The sequence below is a fragment of the Podarcis vaucheri genome (genome assembly GCF_965113315.1).
Source record: "Podarcis vaucheri genome assembly, chromosome: 17".
In the NCBI taxonomy this organism is placed as follows: Eukaryota; Metazoa; Chordata; class Lepidosauria; order Squamata; family Lacertidae; genus Podarcis; species Podarcis vaucheri.
Window position 1 is genome coordinate 9,964,884 of NC_138755.1, and position 26,625 is coordinate 9,991,508.

The 26,625-nt window shown below is 45.6% G+C and overlaps 2 protein-coding genes and 1 long non-coding RNA gene across 4 annotated transcripts in view; 1 reads left to right on the plus strand and 2 right to left on the minus strand.

Annotated features, from left to right (window-relative positions):
- Window positions 1-26,625, minus strand: part of LOC309522167 — a 233,678-nt gene that overhangs the window by 85,315 nt on the left and 121,738 nt on the right. The gene's annotated exons all lie outside the window — the stretch shown is intronic.
- Window positions 12,372-19,336, plus strand: ELOF1 (elongation factor 1). Of its 2 annotated transcripts, none has more exons than XM_082205305.1 (4): window positions 12,372-12,530; window positions 15,184-15,305; window positions 17,152-17,222; window positions 17,636-19,336. In XM_082205305.1, the coding sequence occupies exons 2-4, from the start codon at window positions 15,190-15,192 to the stop codon at window positions 17,698-17,700; spliced, it is 252 nt and encodes an 83-aa protein (XP_082061431.1). In that variant the 5' UTR covers window positions 12,372-12,530; window positions 15,184-15,189; the 3' UTR covers window positions 17,701-19,336. The 2 variants fall into 2 exon arrangements, with proteins under 2 accessions (XP_082061431.1, XP_082061432.1); XM_082205306.1 differs by lacking the exon at window positions 12,372-12,530 and adding an exon at window positions 13,066-13,214.
- Window positions 24,064-26,625, minus strand: part of CNN1 (calponin 1) — a 38,412-nt gene continuing 35,850 nt past the window's right edge. The window contains exon 7 of the mRNA XM_082205174.1: window positions 24,064-26,540. Coding sequence (XP_082061300.1) covers window positions 26,289-26,540 — 252 coding nt within the window. The 3' untranslated portion in view covers window positions 24,064-26,288. The remainder of the gene's footprint in view (window positions 26,541-26,625) is intronic.

Sequence of the window (26,625 nt, forward strand, 5' to 3'; positions counted from 1 at the left end):
CCCAGTATCCTTTCACAGAGAAACCAGGACTCTCAGGGCCAGTCCTCCCATTAGGCAAAGTGAGGCAACAGCCTCAGGCAGCAGATGCTTTGGAGGGCAGCAGTAGCAAGGGAAGGTTATTTCAGTTTTAAAATATGGTAGTATATACAAGATGAATAGAGTATGTGAATGGAATACAAAACATGCATGGGGTGAGGTAAAGGTAAAGGGACCCCTGACCATTAGGTCCAGTCGTGACCAACTCTGGGGTTGCGGCACTCATCTCTCTTTATTGGCCGAGGGAGCCGGCGTACAGCTTCCGGGTCATGTGGCCAGCATGACTAAGCCGCTTCTGGCGAACCAGAGCAGCGCACGGAAACACTGATTACCTTCCCGCCAGAGTGGTACCTATTTATCTACTTGCACTTTGACGTGCTTTCAAACTGCTAGGTTGGCAGGAGCAGGGACCGAGCAACGGGAGCTCACCCTGTCACAGGGATTTGAACCGCCGACCTTCTGATCGGCTTGTCCTAGGCTCTGTGTTTTAACCCACAGCGCCACCTGCGTCCCTTCATGGGGTGAGGTACCATGACCTAATATTTCACTGCTAACATATAATAAAAGAAATGTGGTGCCACATCATCACATTTCTTTTATTAGACATAACCAGGGAAACGTCAACGGGTGGCAGACATTTTCCCTCACAACAGGGAGTTAGGCCTTTCCCCCTCATTCCTTTATCTCTGCTTTTATACAAACCATGTCTACCCTTTCTGTTTCCAAGGACATAAACCAAAAGGAAAACTGTTCTTTTACATTTAAGCCGAATACTGTTGCCAAGAGACAATGGCTGCAGTGCAGGTGGGGGAATGAACAGGTCGTAATTTGGCCTTTTAAATATTGAGTTTAAACAGACTTAAAAAACCTGAAGGTTTTCATTTCTGGCACACACTAGGCTAACAGCTTCATTTCTTCTTCTTCATGAGGAGGATATATTTTTCTCCATTCATGAACATTCAGCTTTCATATTTATCAAGACATTCCAGACAGAACCAGGCTTGTTAGACACAGGACCTAATTCACAAATTAACATAAACAAATTCCAAAAGGGGGAGACACGTTATTTTGCTACAGCAACCCCCCCCCCCGTTCTGTGGCACCTTAAAATATTAATATTACGTATGTGTGACATAAACACAATTAAACTGTCAATCTTTAAGAAGAAGAAGAAGAGTTTGGATTTGATGTCCCGAAGGAGTCTCAAAGCAGCTAACATTCTCCTTTCCCTTCCTCCCCCACAACAAACACTCTGTGAGGTGAGTGGGGCTGAGAGACTTCAAAGAAGTGTGACTAGCCCAAGGTCACCCAGCAGCTGCATGTGGAGGAGCGGAGACGCGAACCCGGTTCACCAGAATACGAGTCTACCGCTCTTAACCACTACAACACAATGACTGATGTTTTTCAGGTTCGAAAAGAGTCAGAGAGATTAAGCACATAGCTGTCATTGAAGAAGAGGGAGTGATGAATTTTGCAGTTTATAAAGATAGGTGAGGGCAGGGGAGAACTTAAAAGAATCCAAACAGATCCTGGTGCCTCCATAAGCTAATGGTGAGATTGCCCCCAGCCACACTGGCCCAAACGTCGTATCTGCATTGCAAAGGCTGTTCCACAAGGTCAGCTGCTCATCTGCTAAAAGGTGGTTGCATTTCTTCTGAAGCAAGTATGTCCTAAGTAAAGGTAAAGGGACCACTGACCGTTAAGTCCAGCCGTGGACAACTCTGGGGTTGCGGCACTCATCTCACTTTATTGGCTGAGAGAGCCGGCATTTGTCCACAGACAGCTTCTGGATCATGTGGCCAGCATGAATAAGCTGCTTCTGGCAAACCAGAGCAGCACACGGAAACGCCGTTTACCTTCCCGCCGGAGCGGTACCTACTTATCTACTTGCACTTTTTGGCATGCTTTCGAACTGCTAGGTTGGCAGGAGCTGGAACCGAACAACAGGAGCTCACCCCGTCGCGGGGATTTGAACTGCCGACCTTCTGATCAGCAAGCCCTAGGCTCAGTGGTTTAGACCAGTGTTTCCCAACCTTTTTTGGGCAAAGGCACACTTGTTTCATGAAAAAAATCTCGAGGCACACCACGTTACAGCCCCGTGATGTCAGCGCGCAGCGTCACGCCGGGAGGGACGCACGAAGGGGGGGGAGGGCGAGCGGAGGCAGCGGCGAGCCCCGTTCCTCCCCATCCGCCCCTTTCCGTGCAAGGAGCGCAAACAGGTGTGAGAAGGGGGTCAAACCTGTGGGCCGGCGCCGGGGAACCTCCAAGCTTTGGGGGTGGGGGGGAGGAGGCAGCAAAGCGAGGCAGGAAGGAGAGCGCGGCTTGGCTGGGTGAGCTTTGGCAGGGGCAGGGAATGAGAGCCGCGAGGCGGGCGCTGCAGACGGAGGCGCTGCCCGCCGAGCTCGCAGCCAGCCAGACAGGCAGACGGTGAGAGCCCCGCGCTGGGCGGCCTCTCCTCGCCGCCGCCGCTCCGCATCTCGCCGCCCGACTCGCCCGACTCCCTCCGGGGACGGCGCCCCAATCGAAAATTTGACTTTTTTAAAAAAAAATCTTTCGAATTTTTTAATTTTTCCCACGGCACACCAGGCAACATCTCGCGGCACACTAGTGTGCCGCGGAACAGTGGTTGGGAAACACTGGTTTAGACCACAGCGCCACCCGCGTCCCTCTAAGCTTGTCCCAAGAGGCAATAAGTATTGCCCCTTTAGAGTTGCAAGTTATTGACCATTAAATCTGAAGAGCTGAAGATGTGCAGGAACACATGAAGCTGCTTTATACTGAGTCAGACCATTGCTCCATGTCTACACCACTTGACAGCGACTCTCCAGGGTATCAGACGGGGGACATTCCCACCCGTACTTGGAAACACCAGGTCTTGAACAGGGTGTGTGACAGTTGGGTGACAACTGCCGGCTTTTAAAGGTAAAGGTACCCCTGCCCGAACGGGCCAGTCTTGACAGACTCTGGGGTTTGTGCGCCCATCTCACATCTATAGGCCGGGGGCCAGCGCTGTCCGGAGACACTTCCAGGTCACGTGGCCAGCGTGACAAAGCTGCATCTGGCGAGCCAGCGCAGCACACGGAACGCCGTTTACCTTCCCGCTGGTAAGCGGTACCTATTTATCTACTTGCACCCGAGGGTGCTTTCGAACTGCTAGGCTGGCAGGCGCTGGGACCGAGCAGCGGGAGCGCACCCCGCCGCGGGGATTCGAACCGCCGACCTTTCGATCGGCAAGCCCTAGGCGCTGAGGCTTTTACTCACAGCGCCACCCGCGTCCCGACTTTTAGGAGAGGCTTTTAGGAGAGGACATAACACCATGGCTTTCTATTCTGCCTGACCTAATATTTATTTACAGCATTTTTATCCCGTCTCTTCATTCAAAGAGCTCCATTTCTCTCCTCCCCACAACAACCCTGTAGAATTGACCCAGAGAGACCAAGGGTCACCCGGTCAGCTTGAATCTGGGACTCTTCAGTCCTCGTCTGATACTCTTAACAACTACAGCACATTGGTTCTATGACTTCAATTCTGCAGCACTTGTAAACTTGTTTTTCAGTTTCTGGCTACTCTCAAGAGATACCAAAAGGAAGAAGTAAGATGTTATCTCTCTGGAGCTGGCTTCTCTTCACTAGAGAAGTGCAAACGTTGAGTCATAAAGTTCTTCATTCCCTGTCTCAAGTTACTGTGTCATTGGGAAATTTGTTTTAAGCTTGCATATGAAAGATGACACAATAAGGATATAAGTGTGGGGCCAGTATAGTTCCCATTTTAGTTTTCCCAGCAGTGCTGCGAGCCTTCCTCAAAAACTTGTAAGCGGTGTGAGTCTTTGGGATGGCAACTGGAAACAAACAAGACAGTGGCTGGTGTAATAAGAATTTTAAGGTCTTATATATATAATAAATGTTCATAAATGTACCAAGCAAACACGTACATAAATATATAAACCACATGTCTGAAGCAGCTCAGGAAGACAGTCCTGAAACCATTTTGACTCTCCCAAACTGACCAAATCTTTCTCTGCAAGGAGGGAATAAAACTGAAAAAACCTCCCCATTGTCTCTGTGCTCACCAATCCTGCCTTAAGGGTACATTTAAGGTGTGAATAGGGTGAGCCTGTGACCTGGAGTCAGGAATTAAGTAGTTATAATAACAAAAGAGTGGCCAAAACCCAGATTGTAATGGGAATTGGGGTTGCTTGTGCATAAACTGCAAACTGCTCCAAGCTGGTTGTATAGCTAAACCGGGGGTCGGCAACCTGCGGCTCCAGAGCCGCATGCGGCTCTTTAAAGCCTTTGCTGCGGCTCCGGGGCGGAGGCGAGGGGAGGAGGCAAGGGGAGGAGGCGCATTTTCTGGGCGGAAACACGCAAAAAGCCGCTTATGATTGGATCACTCCCTTATCTACTGGGGGCGCCTTGATCGCGCCGAAAACCTCTCCGTTTGGATTGCTTGCTGCCTATCCAAGTCAATTCGCTGCTGGGAGCCCAGCGCGCTACGCAAGCTCATCGCCCCATTTTACCTTTCCTGGGGAGGACTCGGCGCGCCTGGCGGATCAGGTTGTGGGCGGATCAAGTCACGGTTGCGTGGAATTTGTGCTTTGTGACTGTTTGAGGTGGGTTTTTTTTCTTGGGAGGCTGGGCGGCGCGAAGAGAGGGAGGCTTGTGGTAGCGTCGGGGCTTGTCTCTAGCAAAGTAAGTCCTCGCTATTTGGTCACATGCGCAGCATTCTCCTTGTGGGGGTGAGGTGCCTTCGGCGCTCCAACTCTTGCTTTGCCGGCTGCTTTCAAAAGCGTCGGAATCAGCTGTGCTGTTGCTGGGTAACCGGATCGTCCCAGCAGCCATCTTATCTGCCCATGTGGTCTTCTGAGGCGGCCGCCATCTTACTATAGGCAATTCCACGTGGGAGTTAGTTGCCTGAAGCCCCTTTTTAAACTTAAGCAGGTGAAAGTTTGGTGAATAGCTAACACTTTCCTTGGAGAACGTTATGCAACAGCTTATTGCTGGTCTTTGTCGTCCCGCCTTTGTAAGCAGGCTGCATTGAAAGGGGGCATATACACTGGTCACTGTTTTGAAGGGGAGTGAAGAACACACACTCAAAAAAAGGTAACTTGTTAATTTAATGTTTATTTCTATGAGGAGGAGTAATTCTGAGGGGGCAAACAAAGAAATAATAAAAAGTGTCAAAAAAGGTATTTTTATAATGACGAATGCCTCATTATTAATTATTATTTACATCAGGCACTGATTATGATTTATGGTACACTGGGGCCCTGATTAATTTTCTATGGCATTTTGGGGCATTGATTATTGAGCATAGCAAGTCGCGGTCGCGTGGAATTTGTGCTTTGTGACCGTTTGAAGTGGGGTTTTTTTCTTGGGAGGCTGGGCGGCGCGAAGAGAGGGATTATTTTTATAATGACGAGGATGACATTGGGCCCTCATTATTAATTATTATTTACATCAGGCACTGATTATGATTTATGGTTCACTGGGGCCCTGGTTAATTTTCTTTGGCATTTTGTGGCATTGATTATGCAGTCGCGGTCGCGTGGAATTCCATGTGGAGTTAGTTGCCTGAAGCCCCTTTTTAGTTGCTTGAAGCCCCTTTTTAAACTTAAGCAGGGGTAAGTTTGGTGAAAGTTTGGTGAATTGCTGCCAAGGAGTGTGGTGGAGTCTTCTTCTTTGGAGGTCTTTAAGCAGAGGCTTGACAACCATATCTCAGGAGTGCTCTGATGGTGTTTCCTGCTTGGCAGGGGGTTGGACTCGATGGCCCTTGTGGTCTCTTCCACATATGTATGTGAGCAGGTCTTCTCCAACATGAACTATATTAAAAACAAACACCGATCACGCCTCACAGATGACAGCTTGCAAGCCTGTGTGAAAATGAAGGTGACGTCTTACAGCCCTGATGTGCAGACACTGAGCACTGAGGTTCAGGAGCAAAAGTCCCATTAACCTGGTTACCTGGTTGTAAATTAAATATTTTAATTAGCTATTAATTTGTCCTTTTTTCTTAGGATTGACAGCTGACTGCACAATCCTGTATATATAGCATTAAGGCAAGAAACAATATATGCAGTGTTATATTTGTTTTAAATGTTGCAATGTTTTTGCGGCTCCCAGTTGTTGTTGTTTTTTCGGAAACGGGTCCAAGTGGCTCTTTTTGTCTTAAAGGTTGCAGACCCCTGAGCTAAACCTTTCCCTGGTTTGACAGCCCTTACAACGCGACTGTCTCAGTCACTGGCAGAATCCGTAAGTGGGCTTTCCTAAACTTCTTCCAACATAAAAGTTCCTTGACTCCAAGTCTCCGCCTAGATTCTCTGCGCGGAAGCTTTCTGCGCAGCGTGGGCGTGCCAAGCGGAGGTCCTGTGCTCTCTCCGCTGATCTCACTGGAAGAGTCTTGGAGCCTTCCCTCCGCAGTACTCTCAGCCTCCCCTTTCTTCCTGGTGTCCCCTGGATTTCCTTCCCCAGCGGAAGGTCTCTCTCTCTCCTTGCTGGTTCCCTCCCCTGCATTATTGAGGAGCCTTACCTCTCCTCTTGCCTCTGATGTCAGTTCCCTGACACAGATAATGCAAGCAGGTAACCTGCTAGACAGGAGATAAACAACACACTCAGGATTCTGTTTTAGACCTCCCCCTGTGATTTATGTATGATGCGTTGGGGGACGTGGTCCTGGGCTACACCCCTTCTGTGATGTATGTATGATGTTTCTGGGGGTGGTCTGGAGTTGGAGGGTGGGCAATTCCAAAAGTCTATATAAGGGTGGGCACACCTTTGTTCTGGGTCCTCCTCCTCTCTCTTGCATGTGGGAGGAGCACCCTGTTGCAACAGATCAATAAAGATCAGGCTTACTAGCTGCTTTGCTTCTCAATATTCTCTGGTTGGCCTCTGTTATTTCCTCCTACCGATGGAAAACCTACAAAGGAATCTATAAGGGCTCTTGTGTTCCCCATAAGGGAATACAGTGGTACCTCGGGTTAAGTACTTAATTTGTTCCGGAGGTCCGTTCTTAACCTGAAACTGTTCTTAACATGAAGTACCACTTTAGCTAATGGGGCCTCCTGCTGCCGCCGCACCACCACTGCACGATTTCTGTTCTCATCCTGAAGCAAAGTTCTTAACCTGAAGCACTATTTCTGGATTAGCGGAGTCTTTAACCTGAAGCGTATGTAACCTGAAGCATATGCAACCTGAGGTACCACTGTAAGGGCAGATTTTGTTTACAACACTGGTATAGCACAGAGGCAAAGTGTGTGTGATAAAAACCAGGAACCCCTCAGGTGTAGGAGATTAGAACCATGTGGCCCAAGTATTTTACTTGAAGTTACCAGCTATAAATTGCTAGTGGGTGCCATATGTTTTTTTTTTTTTATAATCATATTTATTAAAATTTCCAATAATAACAGAATAGGAAAATAAGAAAGATAAAGGAAAGAAAGAAAAAGAGAAACTAATTTAGACCCTTCTTTTCATAACCTTCTTTCTGGGACTTCCTCCTTCCCCTCCCGATTGTATTCCCCTTTATCTAAGTTGGTTCCACAAGTTCTCATCCCCAATTAAACCTAATATATTATACTCATAAACCAATTTAAATTTACACCATCTTAGCATCACTCCTCGTCTTATAATAGAACAAAATTTTCCCCAAGATCCGCTCTCATTCCTTCCACGAGTTCCTCCTTTCTAAAAAAAAGAAAAAACAGAAACGTAAAATATCAAAGTTATAAAGAATATAAGATAGAAAGTATAGAGAAATTCAAAAAGTTGGTTACAAAGCCTTTGGATTCTAATGTTCCCCCTCCCTTCCCCGGTTTTGATTCCCCATGTCCATTTGTCTGTATGTTGTCGGCCTGGAGATCTTAAGTCCACAGCCAAATTTATCTCAGTCCATCATGCTGTTTTCTTCGGATTTGGTTGTCTTAATGATGTTTAACTTCGAAAATCCAATCTAATAGAGGCCTTTAATTTTCTTTAATCTTTTGTTGCTCCTCCCATTATTCTTTCCGTGTCGTATTCAGTCATCTGCTCTTTTATTTCTTGGTTTCTCAGGTTTCTGTCTTGTTCAGCTGTCAAAACATTCTTGTTCCAAAATTTAACGTCTCTACAGAGGTTTGTTATTCAGGGACACAGACTTACGTCCAGTTCCTTTCTTGCTTCAATAGAAGATTCTATTGTGTTATAGTCACCTCTGTAGACAAAATAATATTTCAGTTCTGCAGCTTTCCCAGGAGATAAGACCTTTGCACATCCCAGAGTAGTTTTCCACATACGACACTTGTAATGTCCCGAGTCCCCTCTAGAGGGATTACAATAACTTTGTATCCTCTAATCCAAAAGTCAGTTTGTTGTTTCTTTTTCCCAACTGTTTATATCCATATTTATATCAAATTGTAACAAAATTAACCAGCAAAGAACTTGTAGCAAAGTCCTCTTTATAATTTCCAGTTTTGACAGCTCCTTTGACAGCTGTCAAAATCTCCATCTCTCTTCGCCAGGCTGTCCGAATCGCCCCGGTTCCCGGGGGGGGGGGTTGCTTTTTCCTCACCCTCGACTCCTCTCCTCCAGCACAGTTCTTATAATTCACATCGTGGAATTGGTAATTTTTATCATCAATAAGCTTCTGAATAGATCTTGGTTTCTCAGTCCTTGTTTTAGCATGTTTACAATCAGGGAGGGGACTGACTTCCTTTTTTGGATCCCCTCCCGCTCGTGCCAAATCCGGGAAAAATTTTCTTTTTTCCTCCTTTTAAACCCGGTTGCCCAATTACTCACGGGTTGTTGATCAATTGTCCGAATTTCCTTTGGAAGAAGCCAGCGCTCTCCGCCGAATGGCATGCGGCTGCGCCCGGCAGGGGAAGCGGAGGACTCAAAGCACCACGCTACTCCCCGGCGCCCGATCCGTAGCCTTTAAAAAGGCTCTTTCACAAGCCGGGAGAGCGATAACGGTGCCAGCCGAGTCACCATGTCCACGGGATCCGTTCCCGTGGTTTCTAAGGGTCCCCGCGTCGCCGGCGCGGTAGGACCCAGCCCCTGCCGAGCAGACTCCCTCCGGAGCTCGGAGGGAGTCCGCCATTCGGCGATGGCGCCAACCCGGAAGTCTCTGCTAGTGGGTGCCATATGCATGTGAAAGTTTGCAAGTCTTCCGGGAGCCCAGATGGAGCGTGTGGGACACTTTCCAAAATGGCTGCAAGATGTGACAGTAAAAAATCCCCCCAGGAGGCCAAAAACCCTAACTATTGCTTTGCAGGGTAGAACACCCCATTTCCAAGTGCCCCCCAATAACCTCTGATGCAGATTTTTAAAATTTGTCCTATTACATATCATGTAGTGGTTAAAAATGCCATCCATACCTCCTAAATTATGGATCGTGGAGCAAAATAACCCCTTTCTTCAACACCACCTGCAAACAACAACAACCATCAAATAACCCCCAAACCAGCTTCACATCTGAATATAAGATGAGCCCTGCTGGATCCCATTCAACTAGGTTGGCCATATGTGCTAAATGTGCTTCTAAATTATGGGATGTAGAGTAAAATCACAGCAGAAGCAAAGTAAATGTGATGTGAACACAGACTTGAGTGACAAAATAGGAAAAGCCTTCTGCACCCAGAAACAATCAAGTACTATCAGAAAAAGACAATATCAACGCAGGATATCTGGGAGAATGAGAATGTCTTTGCCTGGAGTTGAAAAGATGAAAATGTTGGCACCAGGCAATCCTCTCTGGGGAAAGCGTTCCACAGATGGAGCAGGGGGAAGGCTGCTGCTAAAGAGGTTTGTTCACTCGTCATCCTCCAAACATCTCCTGAAAGTGCCTCCCAGAGAAGGGTCTTCAGATGATGATGAAGAAGAAGACTTGCTAGTTGCTTCTTAAACAAAAACGGTCTCCAAGGGACTTACAACATATTTATGAGAGCCAGTGTGGTGTAGTGGTTAAGAGCGGTAGTCTTGCAATCTGGGAAACCGGGTTCGTGTCTCCGCTCCTCCACATGCAGCTGCTGGGTGACCTTGGGCCAGTCACACTTCTATGAAGTCTCTCAGCCCCACTCACCTCACAGAGTGTTTGTTGTGGGGGAGGAAGGGAAAGGAGAATGTTAGCCGCTTTGAGACTCCTGAAGGGGAGTGAAAGGCGGGATATCAAATCCAAACTCTTCTTCTTCTTCTTATAAGCATAAGCACAGGTAAAAGTATTGTTAAGAAGTATACAGGCAAGCCTTCAGTTTTCACATGCAGCCCTGAAACAACCCCTTTAAAAGAAATATTTCCATACTTGAGATCTGAACGCATTCCAGAATCTGGCACCTGAGGGTTAACAAGGACAACAGATAAATCAAAAGTAAAAGTTACTGCACCAAAGAGGAAATTAGCTTATTCAGGAAAACACCACCAGTAAACAGCACACTAACAACAGACTAAGTTCAAAAGAGTTTAGATTTATCTGAAGGGGGAACTAGTACAGACTGTAACTAGAGCCACTTGCCTTAGAAAAAGGTTTCTCAGGGGACAATGGTAGTTTGAATGGTAAATTCTGAGTGCTTTGGGGGAGTTTTCAGGTAAGGGCCAGAAGAATGCAGGTGGGTGATTTTAAGGCAATGGCTGAGTGTAAAAGTTTATTTTTGTAATGGGTGGCTACAGGTAGTGATGAGAAAATGAGATTTTGGGCTGAAGCAGCCAGGGAAGAATAAGAGAGCATGCCAAGGGGAAGTTGATCCAAGATCCAGCTTGGAATCATAAGATACGGGATTCCCTCGTATGAGCCTGCCTGGGTTCTGAGATCGTCAGGAGAGGCCCTTCTCTCAGTCCTGCCACCCTCATAGGTATGCTTGGTGAGGACACAGGACAGGACCTTCTTGGTGGTGGCTGCTCCCAGACTCCGGTCCTCCCTCCCCAGAGAAGCCAGACTGACACCCTCCTTATTGTGCTTCCACCAGCAAATGACCATCTTCTTGAGGAAGGGAAAGCAGAATGTTAGCCGCTTTGAGACTCCTGAAGGGGAGTGAAAGGCGGGATATCAAATCCAAACTCTTCTTCTTGTTGTTCCAACAGTCTTTTTTTGGGAACCGGCTGCTTTTAATGAAAGGGCTGGTGCCCTGCTGGTTTTATTGTAATTATTTGTATACTTTAAACAGATTTTTTATATGGATATGATTTTAATTCTACTAATGGTTGTTTTTAATTATTATTATTTTCATAGCTGTCAACGTCTCCCTTTTTTAAGGGAAATTCCTATTCCAAATAGGATTCCTCGCACCCTTTTCCCTGAGGGCGGAAAATAAATAAATAAATAAATAAATAAATAAATATTTTTTCGAGTTCTCGCTAAGGGTGTGCATAAGGTTGCAGCCTCGTTGCTTAAGAGCTGCTGCGTCGCGCCTGCCTGCGCAATTGTTCAGGCATCCGGCTGCTCGCCAGTAGAACGAGGCGCTGGAGACGGACCTCTGTCGGTTTGAATGAACAGAAGCAGTTCTGACGTTTCATTCATAATACATCCGGGTCCTTTTGTCGGTCGGCTTGGCGAATGGGTGGTTAGGAACAAACACAGAGATATACAAGCGGGTGCCGACTGACAGATAATGCGGTAATATGGCGGGATCTGTTTTGTTTTTATAAAAATAATCCTCTAGGGCGGAAGTTAGAGCTGTCCCCAGAAATCACCTGGTGGAGGGGCGGATCTTGGGTTTTAGCATAGCTGTGCGATTGGGGAGCATAGACCCCTCCCCCCCAAAAAAATCAGCTAACGCAGGATAAAAAAAAATCCTTCCAGTAGCACCTTAAAGACCAACTAAGTTAGTTCTTGGTATGAGCTTTCGTGTGCATGCACACTTCTTCAGATACACTGTGCATGCACACGAAAGCTCATACCAAGAACTAACTTAGTTGGTCTTTAAGGTGCTACTGGAAGGATTTTTTTTATTTTGACTATGGCAGACCAACACGGCTACCTATCTGTAGCTAACGCAGGAGTTCCTGTGCTTTCTAACGCTGCTCTTATTTTGTGTGGGAAATGTGTTTTTTGGATTTTTTTTTCCAGTTTACAATTTTAAAAACAAAACACCACAACCTGCCTTGCCTGGGACGGAGAAGAAGGCTACTGTCTGCTGTTGTGCACTATGATCTGTTGCTGCAACCAGATATACCGTGCGCCTGTTTTTTTTTGTTTCCGTTTTCCTTTTTCTTCCCCGCTCGCCTCCTCAACCAAACAGGGCTAAAATCACTGGATCTTCCTTTCCTTCCTTCCTTCCTTCCTCCTTTCCTTTTTCTACGCAGGCTTTTCCGAAAGGCGCGACCTCCCGCCTTCCAAATCATTAAGCCGCGTCGGGCGACTCTACACTTTTCACTATCTCTACGCCTTCCCAACCTGCCCTCCCTGAACTCGGGAGGTGGGGGGGGAAGCGTCGCGTTTCCCTTCCGGGTGACGCGCCGGAAGTGCTGGTCTCCGTTAGAAACGAGGCCTTGTGGCACTTCGTTAGAAACGAGGCCTCGAACCGAGCCCAGGTAAGGGGGGAAAGGGAAGGTTTCGGGCGGCCCGGAGTGAGCTTCGAGTGGCGTTGGCTCCGGAAGCGGAGCTGCTTCCGGGCCCTCGAGGGGAGCGCGGGAGGGAAGAGGAGCACCGCGCGGCACCCCGCTTCCGAGTCGCCCGACAAACGCGGCCGGTTGGGCGCCCGGACGCCGCTTATCTCGGCCCTCGCCTCGAACTCCTCTGCGGAGCTCCGTGACGAGAGTCGCCCGCCCCACTAAGCGGGCAAATCCAGCCGGGCCCTTGGCCTGCTCTGGCTCACCTCTGAGAGATGCTCAGGAAGCAGACCAGCTTTCGAAACTGGGGTGGATAAACTAGGCGCCAAAGAGCACCTTAGACCAGTGGTTTCTGTAATAAACGAAAACCTGCCCTTATGGGGGACACAAGAGCCCTTTTAGAGTCCTTTGCAGGTTCTGCATCTGTCGGAGAAAATAACAGGCCAACCAGAGAATATTGAGAAGCAAAGCATCTAGTAAACCTGATCTTTATTGAACTGTTGGAACAGGGTGCTCCCCTCACACGCAGGAGAAGGAGGAGGACCCAGAACAAAAGTGTGTCCACCCATATATAGACATTTTAAATTGCCTGCCTTGGAGTCCAAGGCCACCCCCAGAAACATCATACTTACATCACAGAAGGGGTGTAGCTCAAGAGAAATCTGAGTACGTTGTTTACCTCCTGTCATTGTTTATCTCATGTGTGGCAGGTTACCTGTTAATGCTTACTTGTTGGATACCCTGGGGAGCCTGGCTATTCTTTTGTAACGATAAATACTTAGTTCTTGAGCCAGGTCACAGGCTCACCCTATTCATACACAGATATACCCTTTAGATAGGTTTTGTGAATGAAAAGACAATGGGGAATCTTTTCCATTTTCCTTTGACCTTGCAGAGAAAACATTTGGTCAGTCTGGGAGCCAAAATGGTTCCAGGGCTGTTTTCCTGTGCTGTTTCAGACATGTGGTTTATATATTTATGTACATGTTTGGTACATTTATGAATATTTATTATATATATAAGACCTTAATATTTTTTATTTCATTCCCAACCTTTTCTTGGCATTGCCTCGCCTAAGCATCTCTCAAATTCTGATGCCTCCCCTGCTTGTGACATATAATTCTTGTTTTTCAAAAAGTGAACTCATATTCACGTGGAAGAAGCTTAAAAGGATATTCACTGTTAATAACACATTCTCGAATTGCCCCCCATTAAAAATCAGATTGCCCCTCTTAAAAATCAAATTGCCCCACATTGGGAACCATGGCCTTAAACCAAGGTTATAGTTGCTAGAACGGAATGTCTAGTTGCCATTTGGGAACAAGGCTGAAGTCTTTATTTTATGTGATAGTTCAGAGAACCACCTTGAGCTAGACAGAGCTTTGAGAACTTAAAAGAAGAAAAGCTGCTCGATCCAGGGACAGGCCACATACTTATTGGCTATACCAACCTCTCCTCTCCCCCCCCCCCCCCGGCAGTGGTAACTGCCCCTGCTCAGGCTGTGCAGAAAAAGGAAAAGCATTTCGGTTCCAGAAGTTCATTCCCGTAGTGCAGATAAAATAAGCATTCCCCAGGATGGGGTACCAGTGTGTGGAAACAGTTCGGATCCAAGGATCCCCAGGCATGCAGCTCCCGATGGTGGAGATGTTCAGGCGCCATCCCGGGCAACTTCACTTGGTTGCTAGTGCTCAAAAGCCAGGTGCAAAATGTGCCTGGCGCCGTGCTGATTTCAAACATTGTAAGCAGCCCTTTGCACATTATAACAGCCCTTTGCTGTTCCTTTCAGGCCGAGGTGGCTGTTCAAAGGAACTTGGGGGGGGGGAAGAGCAGGTTATAGGTGCCTTTTCAGAGTGGCGTTATAGTTATTTATACCCCAGTTTTATATGTATTTATACCCCACCTTTCCCCCTGGACCAGGAACTCAAGGGGACTTACAGGAAAAAAGGCAAACATTAAAAAACAATTAAACAGTAATAGAATTAAAACTATATATACACACACAGACATATATGCAGTATGTGTGTGTGCGCACATGCACGCGCATGCAGTTCATTGTTGGGCACCCTTCTGTAGTCAGTCCTGGTTTTGCTCCCTTGGTTATGGGGTGAGGTGAATGGGGGGGGCAGTCAAGGAAAGCCCCCTCATGTGGTCAGTGTTTCTGGGTCACCCAGTATGGTTGGCAGGAGAAAGGAATGAAATCTCATAGAATTGTAGAGCTGGGAGGGTTCACAAGGGTCATCTAGTCCAACCCCCTGCAATGCAGGGATCTTTTGTCCAATGTTGGTCTTGAACCCATGACCTTGAGATTAAGTGTCTCATGCTCTAGCTACTGAGCATGCTGATATAACCAAACCATAGGGGCTTTTTGTTTTGCATGATTCTTGGATTACTCCTGTTATTGGCTCTGCTCTGCCCCTGAGTCACCATACGCAGTCAGGTTCCTTCATGCTGGCCACCACGTACTCTTCCCTCCTAGTCAGTGGAACTGCCAGTCCTTGGCTCTGCTCCCTTGGCTGCAGTTTTCTGAACCTGGGCAACCCTAATCCTCCAAAGTGATCAAAGGACTTTTGCTGAAGCTTCTTCTCCTGCCTCCACTCCCCTTCACATTTGTTTCTCCTTGCTTTGCATGCTGTAGGCAAAAATGGGCCGTAGGAAGTCAAAGCGGAAGCCTCCACCCAAGAAGAAGATGACTGGGACACTTGAGACCCAATTTACTTGCCCCTTCTGTAACCACGAGAAATCGTGCGATGTTAAAATGTAAGTTATGTAAAAAAAGCAGAGTGTGGATTAATGTTGTGCAGCAAACTGAAGCTAAATAGGGTGCAGACATGTGCAGGTTCAGAAAACAAACATGCAGGAGGACATTTCTTTTTAGCTGGGAACAGAGACATTATTAGAACTGGGAAGGAAATAAAGGAAAAATAGCTGGTAGGCCAGCACTTTGCTGGTAGTTCAATCTGCTCATCTTCCATGTATTACATTGTACACAGTGTCACAAACAATGCCTCCAGAGCCAAAATACAACAAGAAGACTCAGGCTCCTTTGCTACCCCTCCCCTCTATTCAAGGGTGTATGAAGAGTTTGTGGCAGAATTCAAAGGTGTTAAGAGAGAGTGACAAAAACTAAAGGATTTTTTAAAAGAAACCTAACAGAACAAGACCAATGCATTCAGAAGAACAAGTAATTGATATATTTCAAGGAGTTGGAGAATTCTCAAGTGCACATAAAAAATATCCATTATTCCTTGGTTGTATCTGTATCCCTCTGTATCCTTTATTTCCATGAAGAGGTGATCAAGGCAGCTAACTAATAAATACAATAACAAAGGAAAAGGAAAAAACAAAAAGCAGGTAAAAAAACCCCAGAGATGAGGCTAACTGGGCCTCCTATTAGCAAGGAGTTCAAAATTGTGGGAGCAGCTACCAAGAAAGTCCTGTCTCAAGTTTCAGATGTTGGCTGAACAAGGCCTTCAGATGTTGGTGGGCAAAAAATGATTAAATAAAAAGAGAAATGTATGAAGAGTGCATTATTTTATTCCCCACTGAGCATATCAAATTTTAAGTGCAGAGGCCAACATTTCTTCATTTTGAAGTACCTCGTCCAAATTCGTCCTTGTTTGCTTTCCTTCATTGTTGGTGTCAGGGAACTGACATCGGAGCCAGAGGGGGAGGGAAGGCTCTCAAGTGATGCTGGAGAGGGACCCAGCAGGGAGAGAGGCAGCTCAGCTGGGGAAGGAAATCAGCGCAACACCAGGGATAAAGGGGGGCAGATGAGAGGTGAGAGGGCTCCAGGACTCTTCGCTGGACACCAGCGGGGAGAGCACGGGTCCTCCGCTACCCACACACTCCCTGCACAGAAGACTTCCGCGCAGGGAGAGTAGGAGGAGACTTGGCGTCAAACAACTTTTATGCTGGAAAAGGTTTAAGAAACGCCCACTGACGGATTCTGCTAGCAACTGAGGCAGCCACGAAGTGAAGGGCTGTCCAGACAGGAAAGGTTTAACAAGCCAACTTAGCCAAGAGTGGCGGTAACTTACGCACGAGCAACCCATATTCATTACAGTTGGCATTGAAATGATTTTAGTACTAATGCAGGGTGGTGAAAATGGAATATTTATGCCTCTTGTGCTGGCCTTGATTTGGCCTTATGTTTTCCCAAGTCCCCAAGCAGAATTGAACTCTCCACACATTAGCTGATGCAAAGGGAGCTCACTCCTGCTTTCCGCAGGCATTGGCTGTGTGTCCTACTTCCCCAGGCAAAGCAGGATTGGAAAGCCCTTTCCATCAGAATGATTCACAAGTGGGCATGGTTTGGGTAACATGGTTTGTGAGCCAGATTGGAGCCCTGTGTGGCATAAGATTGGCTCTTGGGCCAGAGCTTCCCCATCCATTCTGTAGGGAAAGATTTGTGACGGGTACTTCTTATTTTGCTATGCCTTTAACGGAGATGGCTGTAGGAATGTTTGTGCCTACTGTTCACTGCATGTTAAACAATATTCCATACCCAAAGTCATATGAATGTACCAGCTTTTTCCTCTTTTCTGGCTTACACTTTCTCACATAAGGGTATTTTTCAGCTATAATATGTTTTTTTGTGTTTCAGGGACAGGGCTCGAAATACGGGTGTGATATCCTGTACCGTGTGTCTGGAAGAATTTCAGACTCCTATAACATGTATCCTTTGAACTTCAATTCAGTTTTATAATATTTTATTCTCTTTCCCCATGTAGACTTGGCTCCTACTTTTTCATGTCAGTAATTCGTAACCTAGGGTGTAATGCTTTCTGCTTGGTTTTGGCCTTGACATGTTTTATCTTACCCTGCATAAAGACCTGGAAATAGAGAGCATCAAAATTGATCAGACATAGCCTTGCCAAAGTGGTTAATCAACTGAAATACCCCACCACCACAGATACTTAAAATCAGCTAGAGTTTCACTCTTGTACCAGCTTAACTATGGTTCATAGAAGAAATCACTTGCAAGATTTAGCAGTGTTTTTGAAAAATATACACATCCAAAACCAATAGTATTTTTTTAATGTGGGGGGCACTCATGGTAGATTCTTCCTTGACATTTCACCCTAAAGATCTTTCAGAACCAGTGGATGTTTACAGTGACTGGATAGATGCTTGTGAGGCAGCCAATCAATAGCAACTGGAGAGGAACTTGCCAGGAATTCAACAATACTTCTTAATTTGGGAGGGTGGAAGTTATCTGTTACATAATGCATTGGAAGATCCAACAAGTGGCTGGGAAATGTGACTCTTGTGCTGTTTGTTTCTATCCAGTAATCCTGTCCTACATGAATATTATGAGATTGTGCTCCTGGAATTAAGGGACTAAAGACTATAAGTAGGATCTGCAAAACTTTGGAAAGGCCCGCAGGTTTGTAAACATACTGATCATTGGGATCATTGTTGCTATACAACAATGCATTGGGTGCATTCTTATCAAGGGCCGCTATTCAATCTCTGTTCATTTCAGTGAGGCTTGTATGGAAGGAGCATCCATGCAAGCTCCTTTGTCGCTGGGTATTCAGAGGTAGTCCTTGGGAAATTGCACACCTTGTTGCCATGGTTGAGCAGCAATGCTGAGCAAGCAAGAGTATACAGGAACAGAACATGAAATAATCCCCCATGTATAATTGCTTTAGTGACTCACTGAGGAGTAGACCTGGTCACTAAGGAAACATTTCTTTCAGTAGGTTGGTGCCAATTATGTAGGGGTGGCAGTATGTCATCCTTGGGTTCCTGAAACTGCCAGAAGAATTTCTTATAATTCTTTCCCTACCATCATTTCTTTTTTTCTGGGTGTTTTCATGCACAGGACTCTTCTTTCCTTTCACAGGAAACAAAGCAAGCTTAGCTCCTGCCCAGCAGTTGAATAGGCAGGAATCTGACCTTACTTCTGACCTTAAGACTATGGGACCATCAACATGATGGAGGGGGGAAATCATGACTCTTCCTTGATGCTACTGTTTTAAATGGGGACTCTTTATCCCATGAAAGAAGTGTTGCTTTATTTTAAAAGACTTATTTAAAAGCCAATTTAGTAGCCAGTGATGTTAACTGTGCTTCTGGATGCTCCATAGGAGTAGATGTGGGATTTTAATTGTACTTTACTGAGGAGAATTCTGCCTACATCACAGAGATTGTGCCATCATCGGATTAATAGGTACTGGTGCAATGTACATAGGTGATAACTGAACAGTATATTGTAAAAGATCCTTCCAGTGTGTATGTTTTTTTTGTTTTGCTTTGCTTTTTATCTTTCTCACTGTGGTGAGCATGAACTCTGCTTTCCAGAAATAGATCACTTAATTGCCAGTTTGGCTTCCCTTTTCTTATTAGCCTTCCTAATAACAGAGTGCTCACAAAATACAGGGGTCACAGCAACCACCACATATGATTTGCTTTGGAGTGAATGGCAATACGGACAGAAGTTTAATTCTGAATTTGGCAGTCAATGACAGAGGATTTTGGCCCCTTCTCCCCTTACCTCCCTCACTGTCATGTGGCCTTGAATCAGGAGGCCTTTTTGGGCTGCCTTCGATGGTAAAAGCAGCCTCCAGCTGTACATTCCCAAACAACCACTGCTGCTCTATCAAGTCCCTTGTCTTTTTAGATCTAAGCAGGAATTAATTCCTATTGGACAGCAAATTCTTGTGCCCTTGTATGTAAATAATGTCCAAGAAAGCAGGAACCCACTTGTTTTAAATGTATTAGAGCAGCCTCTGCCATTAACTGAATAATTATCATCCCCTTTAAATAAATTCTATAATGGAAAAGCATCTGTTCAGTGTTTTCTGTTACTGCTGGTGTTGTGTTGGGTCCCACGTTAATCTTTTTGGATTGTATGAAGTCAGTACAGCTTTTTGTGTTAGCTGCTTCTGTGATAGCAACTTTGTGTTTGTCTTCGGTTTTGTACCGTATTTTTCGCTCTATAACACGCACCCGACCATAACACGCACGTAGTTTTTAGAGGAGGAAAATCCGTAGGCATGCCACCCATAGGCGTTCCCTCCATAACACGCACAGGCATTTCCCCTTACTTTTTAGGAGGAAAAAAGTGAGTGTTATGGTGCAAAAAATACGGTAATTGCTGCCCATTATGAAGAAGACAAGAGTGCCTTAAGCTGTGTGCTTGGATACTCTTCGCTGTTGCATCTTCAATTCCCTGTAAGTTTCCATGACGCTTTGGGTAAATTACCCTCTTTCAGCCCAGCTCCATTTTATATGGATGCTGTGGGGCTAAAATACCATTCTGAGCTCCGTAGAAGAAGGAAATCAAAGAACCACAAGGCTGAACTACCATTAAGGAAACTGAGCTTTCTGTTGGAGTGGTCATTCCACTAATAGTAATGGTGCAAGATCACACTGAAGTCTATTTTAATGCAGAACTCTCAATTATATACCTGTCTTGGTTAGGGAGGCAAGTTTTTTTGGGGGTGGAGTTCCTTAAGAGCTCCACAGGTAGTGATGAAAGAAAAGACAAGCAGGGATGGTGGAGCCTAAAAAAATATTCTTGGCTTCTCTCCTGTTTGCCTTGGGGAGACCAGCTACTACTCAAGTCCTACTTCTCAGCCAAAGGAAGAGTCAACTGAAGGGCCATTGAAACAAGTTTTAAGGTGGCACTGTGGCCTTCCACCTGGCCTTGAAAGGAATGATGCTCCGTCCACATTTTGACAAGTGGCTAAACACCACTTTGAGTAGCTGACCCAAGCTGAAAGAAAAGCCTTTCCCCATTCTCTGCAGCCCTGATCACTTTGAGAGAGAGCACAATTCTTGCTACAGCCCATGCTGGCTGTCTTTTTCCTGCACAATACCCAATTCTCAGCAAAAGAGAATGATAGGTCCTGTTGTGGAGAATTGAACCTCTACCCATCTACTGAAGCTGGCCATCACACTTAACTTGTCTGGTAAAGATTATTATGAAATTATTACTTATATCCTGTTCTTTGTAAAGTAGCACGACTTCTTGAAGTAATCTTTTTTCCCCCTATTGACCTTGGCAAAAACGGAGCAAATGGCTGCATTCCAGGCGAAGGTGAGAACATCAAGAGTCCCAGAATGGAGTGTTTGTGACAAATCAGCTGACTGGTCTTGTTTGCTGTGAGAGATTAGACTGAGTAAATAAAACCTGTCGGGACTTTGCGCAGTGTTCTAGGGTAATCAGGCCCCCCAGACAACCCTGTTTTCTGTGTAACCTTTGTATTTTGGCAGGGTCACCTTGCTTTTTGAATAAAGGTTGTAGGACATGTGGCATGGAACACTATGGCCAGAGGTCTCAACCACCTTTTTATTTTACGTTTGTCGATTTTTGTGTTTGACTTGTTCTGTTGGAAGCTGTCTTGCCTTAAAGGCGAGGTAGAAACGTGTCAACTAAGTATTGGCTATTCACCTATTTGGAGGTCAGCTTGGGGAATCCAATCCGTTTTGGATCCAATGACTGTATAATAGAAACTGCTGTAAAATTAACCAAGTACCCTGTAGGTTTCTTTGACATGGAGAAAAGTATTTGGATTTGTTCGTGCAAATACAGGTGTTTATGTCCTAAGTTCCGGTAACTTGCAACTTGCACATTCAGCTTTACGCAATTTAAAATAAAGGGGGGCAGGTGTCCAGGGGAAAAAGACTTTGACAATCCCACCCATCACTGAACCCAATGTGTTTTGACTATACACACTATCCCCAGAATGTAATCTAAGTTGAGAGTCGCCTGTGTACTGTATTACCTTTTTATCCTTCTTGTAAAGGGTTCCAGCCAGTGGAATGGAGATGCTTGTCTAATGGTCACCAAAGGATCCTGAATAAGCTTAGGAGACATGGAATAAGAGAGGTCCTCTTGTAGATCAGTAACTGGTTAAGAAATAGGAATCAGAGCAGAAATAGACAATTCTCCCGATGGAGGGAGTCAGAAAGTAGAGTTCCCCAAGGGTTCTTATTGGCACCTGTGCTTTTTAATTTGTTCATACATGGTGTAGAGTGAGCAGTGAGGTGGTCACATTTGCTGATGATACCAAATTGCTAAAAGCGGTTAAAACTAAAAGATTGTGAAGAGCTCCAAAAGGATCTCTCCAAACTGGGTGAATGGGCAGTAAAATGGTAAATGCAATTCAGTGTAAATGAACTGATGATGACTGACCAGGAAGAAGATGTAGGGTCGTAGTGGATAGCTCAAAGAAGATTTTGATCCAGTGTGAAAAAGCTGAATTCCATGCTAGGGGTCCATTAGGAAAGGGATTGAAAATAACACTGCAAATAACATAATGCCATTAAACGCATCTATGGTGTGACCACACTTGGAATACTGTACAGTTTTGGTAGCCTCACCTCAAAAATAATATTGTAGAGCTGGAAAAGGATTTCAAAGAAGCAAAATTGTCAAGGGAACAGAGCAACTCCTCTAGGCTTACAACATTTGGGGCTTTTCAGTTTAGACAAAAGTTGAATAAGAGGTGGAAAAAGTTGCGGACCGTTTGGAGAAAGTGGGTAGAAGTTTATCTCCTTCTGCAATACCAGAACTTGGAGCTATCCAATGAAGATTGGATGGAAGATTCAGGACACGCCATGGAAAGTACAGTGGTGCCCCGCAAGACGAATGCCTCGCAAGACGAAAAACTCGCTAGACAAAAGAGTTTTCCGTTTTGGAGGTGCTTCGCAAAACGAATCTCCTATGGGCTTGCTTTGCAAGATGACAATGTCTTGCGAGTTCCTGCTGGTTTTTTTTTCCCTTCCCCCCCTTTTTCTAAGCCGCTAAGCCGCTTATCAGCTGATCTGATCAGCAGATAAGCTGCTAAAAGCCTCTAAAAGCTGCTAATAGCGCTAAGCCGCTTATCAGCTGATCCGATCAGCAGATAAGCTGCTAAAAGCCTCTAAAAGCCGCTAATAGCGCTAAGCCGCTTATCAGCTGATCCAATCAGCTGATAAACCGCTAAAAGCCTCTAAAAGCCGCTAATAGCGCTAATCCGCTAATCCTTCAATGGGCTTGCTTCGCAAGATGAAAAAAACCGCTAGACGAAGAGAATCACAGAACGGATTCTTTTCGTCTTGCGAGGCACCACTGTACTGATGCATAGTTAAACTATGGAACTCCTACTGGGAGGCAATGATGGCCATCAACTTGGATGGCTTTAAGAGAGGATTAGAAAAATTCATGGAGGAAAAGGCTATCAAATGGCTACTAGCCACAATGGCTGCACTCTGCCTCCACTGTCTGAGATAGTGTGACTCTTTAGGGCAGTTGCTGGGAATCACAGGTATAGGAAGAGCTCTTGTGTTCAGGTTCAGCTTGCAGGCTTCTCATTGGCACCTGGTTCACCACTGGAAACAGGTTACTGCACTAAGTGGGCCATTGGTCTCATTCAGCAAGCTCTTATGTTCTTACACCAACCCATGGACAGCAAATGAAACATAAATTCCCTTATTTTGTACAGTACCTATTTTCTGAGACCTGCCAAGCAAGAGATTCTTTTGAGTTTATCTGTTCCCAGAAGAAGGTTCTAAACTGCTCTAGATCTGCGCACAGTATAGCTTGAGCTTACATGCTTTATTATTTTTTTGCAGCATAGTCATAACCCTTTTTGTAGAAATCTGAATTTTCTACTTAAAGCAGAGGCTGCCCATTATTTTCAGGTTTTCTCTGTAACTACAAAGGCTAGAAACTTTGCTCATTTTAAAATGACAGCCCATTTGCCCCATGGATTTTTATGCCGTTGAATGCGGTACAAATCACTGAATACATTCATAACCATGCAGGCGTATTCTCTCCCATTCTGCATCGTCGGCTGACTGTTTTCCATTTGACAGTAGACACTTGCAAAGAAACACAAGCTTTAAATTGAGTTGGAAGAGAGCAGAGTCAAATCTAGTTTAGCACTTTAAAAATTGCCTTTTTTACATGAATTTGCTCGTAGAAGGTCCTTCAGGCTCAATCCTTGGCATACACTTGGGTTCCAGAGTTTGAAAAGTCCTTTTTGCCTGGAGGTTTTAGAGATTCCCTGTAAGCCAAAGTAGATCTGGACTAGATAGACCAAGAGCAGTGGTTTTCAACCAGTGTGCCATGGCACCCTGAGGTGCCTTGAATGATGGTTGGGGGTGCCGCAGGCAACACTGGCCTCTGTCCCTCTTTCCTCCCCTCCCTCCTCTGATGCCCTCTTGCATCTCTGCCTCCCGTAGGCTTGTGCGGCTGTTTGTTGCAGCAGCTCTGGCTACAAGTTGCCCAGGGAATGCTGCCCAGGCCCCTGTGGGGCAGTGTGAGAAGGCACCTCTCTTTGGGGCAGGGGGGCACAGATCAGAGACCAGGGGCGGCAGCTGCCTGGAGGACCCCCAATGAGAAGGAAAACGAGAGGAGGCTGAAGGAACCCTCCACAAGGGTGTTTGAAAAAGGGTGAGAGGCTGCCAGCTCTGCAGGCAAGGGGTGATCCCTTGGTGCTGGCCAAGGGAGCCGTGGACTCAAAAAGGTTGAAAACCTCTGACCAAGGGATAAGGAAGACCTCCAATCATATTAGAAAAGTGTTTTTTTTTCTTTTTTATTGTGCTGCAGTGAAATTAAAAAGTGGTCATTAGCAGAACATAACCAAAAAAAATGTTTTAGAGTGGGTTTTTTGGGTGTGTCTTAGCTGCTCAATATGTAGAGCACCTCTGACCCCAGTGAGAGAAGTGAGGGGCAGGGGCAAGATTTAAAGACAGCCGCTGCTTTCGTTGGCAATATAGACTTTGGCATTTCCCCCAAATGTTGGTTTGTAACAATATCTGGTACCACATACTAACTACAGTGCTAATCAGTGAGCAAGTGCCCCCCCGGCTAAACACTAGATTTGCCACCAGACAACACGGTGATGCAGTTAGTGAAGCCAGCGAGCTTTTCCCTGTTCTAACTTGGATGCCACGCAGGTAGATAAGCACGCCAATCCTTAAACCGAGACTGCCATGTTTGGACAACTAATCTAATTGATTAATCAAATGCTTTGGTCAGCTAGAGGAGACTTGTTGGAAAATTGCTTTTAAATGTAAGTGATTATAAATCCATAGGTGGTGGCAGGGGGCTTCTTATAAGAGCATTCCTCCTTGGTCGTCACACAGGTGGAAATAATAGTGAATGTTTCCCCTCCCCCTTCAGGGCTATTGTGATATATGCAAATTTATGCAAGTTTAAAATCCATGCAGTTAATCGATTGCAGAGCACGTATTGAACTGGATGATAGTGCTATCACAAGCCAAATTTACTCGTGTAAGTAAATTCAGTGGGATTTATTTTGGTCTTCTGTGGTTAGGCTTATCTCAAAACTGGTTTTGGCTTTATAGCAGGTAATTCATTTGTCTTCATTCGAAGCATGTGAATCTTAGTTAATAGAAGCATTTTAGTTTCAAACATGAATTAGTCCCACGGCACTTCTGCCAGCCTTATTGAAGGCTGTTCATGTTCTGTACCTCTGGAATTTTAAATTTCTTCTCCAGAATGTGTGTAAATGCGCTTGCAGTGCATGGAGTTGCTTTGATTTCCGTTATTTTCTATGAAATTGGGAGTGTGTGCTGGAGATAAATGAGATTGATGGCAAGGAAGTGGTTTACTTGATAGGAGAACCATTGGTAAACAAGAGGCATTCAGGAGGAGGAATGGATAACTTGCCATGTATTTCTGGGAAGTTCCAATTTCTGAGTGCTAGATTGTTTTTGTAGAAGTTGCCTGCATAATGGAGCTCAGTTAAGAACCATTAGGACTATAAATTCTCTGTCTCTCTTTTTTAGTGAAGACTAGATTACTGATAACCTGGTAAGTTATTATCCAGATTCTCCCTGAAGATGTAGAAGATGAACAGCTTTGGTTTACAATTGTGTGTAATTCTCACCAAATGATCTCTCACATGAATCTTAGGATAACTTCAGACACTGTGAACATACCCCTTTACTGGTTAGATGCGTCCAACCTCCTTCTACAGTCTCCCTCCGCAGTTCACATACTCTACCTAAATACATTCCGTTTCCAGGAAGCCAATGGCTGATTCAGTTCACTGGTGCTTTTCTACAAACTATTAGTATTTAGGAAGCAAAAATGACTGGAACCCCTGGCAAAGTAGGCAGGTGGGGGGGGGGGCTTGCCAATTTGCCCCATAACTGGTTGTAGACAGAGCAAGGCAGATGATGGGGCTTGTACCAGAACGCCTTCTGTTAGGGTGCAAAACAGAGTGCAGTAGGCAATATGTTCACCAACAGAAGCTGTGCCTTTGATTGCCTGCTTCTGCCTTGACCCAAAACAGCAGCAGCAGGAGCTGCCACAAGCCACAGAGAAGAGATGACTGATGGCTCTTGTTCAGGAAAGAGAAAGAGGGAGAAATCAAGAGTGCTCATTGCCTCGTATTTGCTTCTCCCAACCCATTAGATTATTATTATTATTATTTTTACTGTAACATTCCATCCTAGTGGCTTTGAGCCACATCAGTGCATGCTTAAAAGTAGTGGCAGTACGTCATACATTAAATAAAGCGTGAAAGGGATCGAAGTGAAGCTTTTAAGGCTCGGTGGTGGAGACCTGGAGGGGAGACTTGGCTTTGGCATGGTTTGAAGAGTCTCTAGTGAGCTAGTTAGCAATTTAGGGAACCGTCTGGATCTTCTTATATTCCCAGGTGAAAATAGCCACCTGATGGTGGATCTCCTGTTTGGGAAGTGCCCCTTTTTTTTCTTTTTCTTTTTTTAAGTGCTGGTGTCTCTGTTCCATGTCCGTCCCATGATTCCTGCTGGCTATTCCGAGTTGTAGAAGTTATGATGGCTGTGGTTGTACTGGCCTTCATCTTCTCCGATCATGGCATAGTTGGGTGTGAGGCAGTACTTGGAGTCGTAGACCTGCCGCGGCAGCCCATACACAGTCATGCCCTGCTGCGATGCCCCTTTGTTGCTGCCCATTTGCAGGGAGATGTTCTGGGTGTCGCAATGCTCCATGCCCAGGGCGGGCTCAAAAATCTGCCGCTTGGTTCCAGGGGCCGTCATGCCCGCCTAGGGATGGATATGGGTGGAGGAGGAAGAAGAAGAAGAGAGGAAATGGTGAACCTGGGAGTGTAAAATGTCTTAAGGAGAAGAA

Bases quoted from the DNA above. Each gene is read 5' to 3' on its own strand.
- ELOF1 (XM_082205305.1), top strand. From the start codon at position 15,190: ATGGGCCGTAGGAAGTCAAAGCGGAAGCCTCCACCCAAGAAGAAGATG. The intron at 15,306-17,151 runs GTAAGTTATGTA...TTTGTGTTTCAG, and splicing joins AAATCGTGCGATGTTAAAAT to GGACAGGGCTCGAAATACGG. The intron at 17,223-17,635 runs GTATCCTTTGAA...TTCACCCTAAAG, and splicing joins ATTTCAGACTCCTATAACAT to ATCTTTCAGAACCAGTGGAT.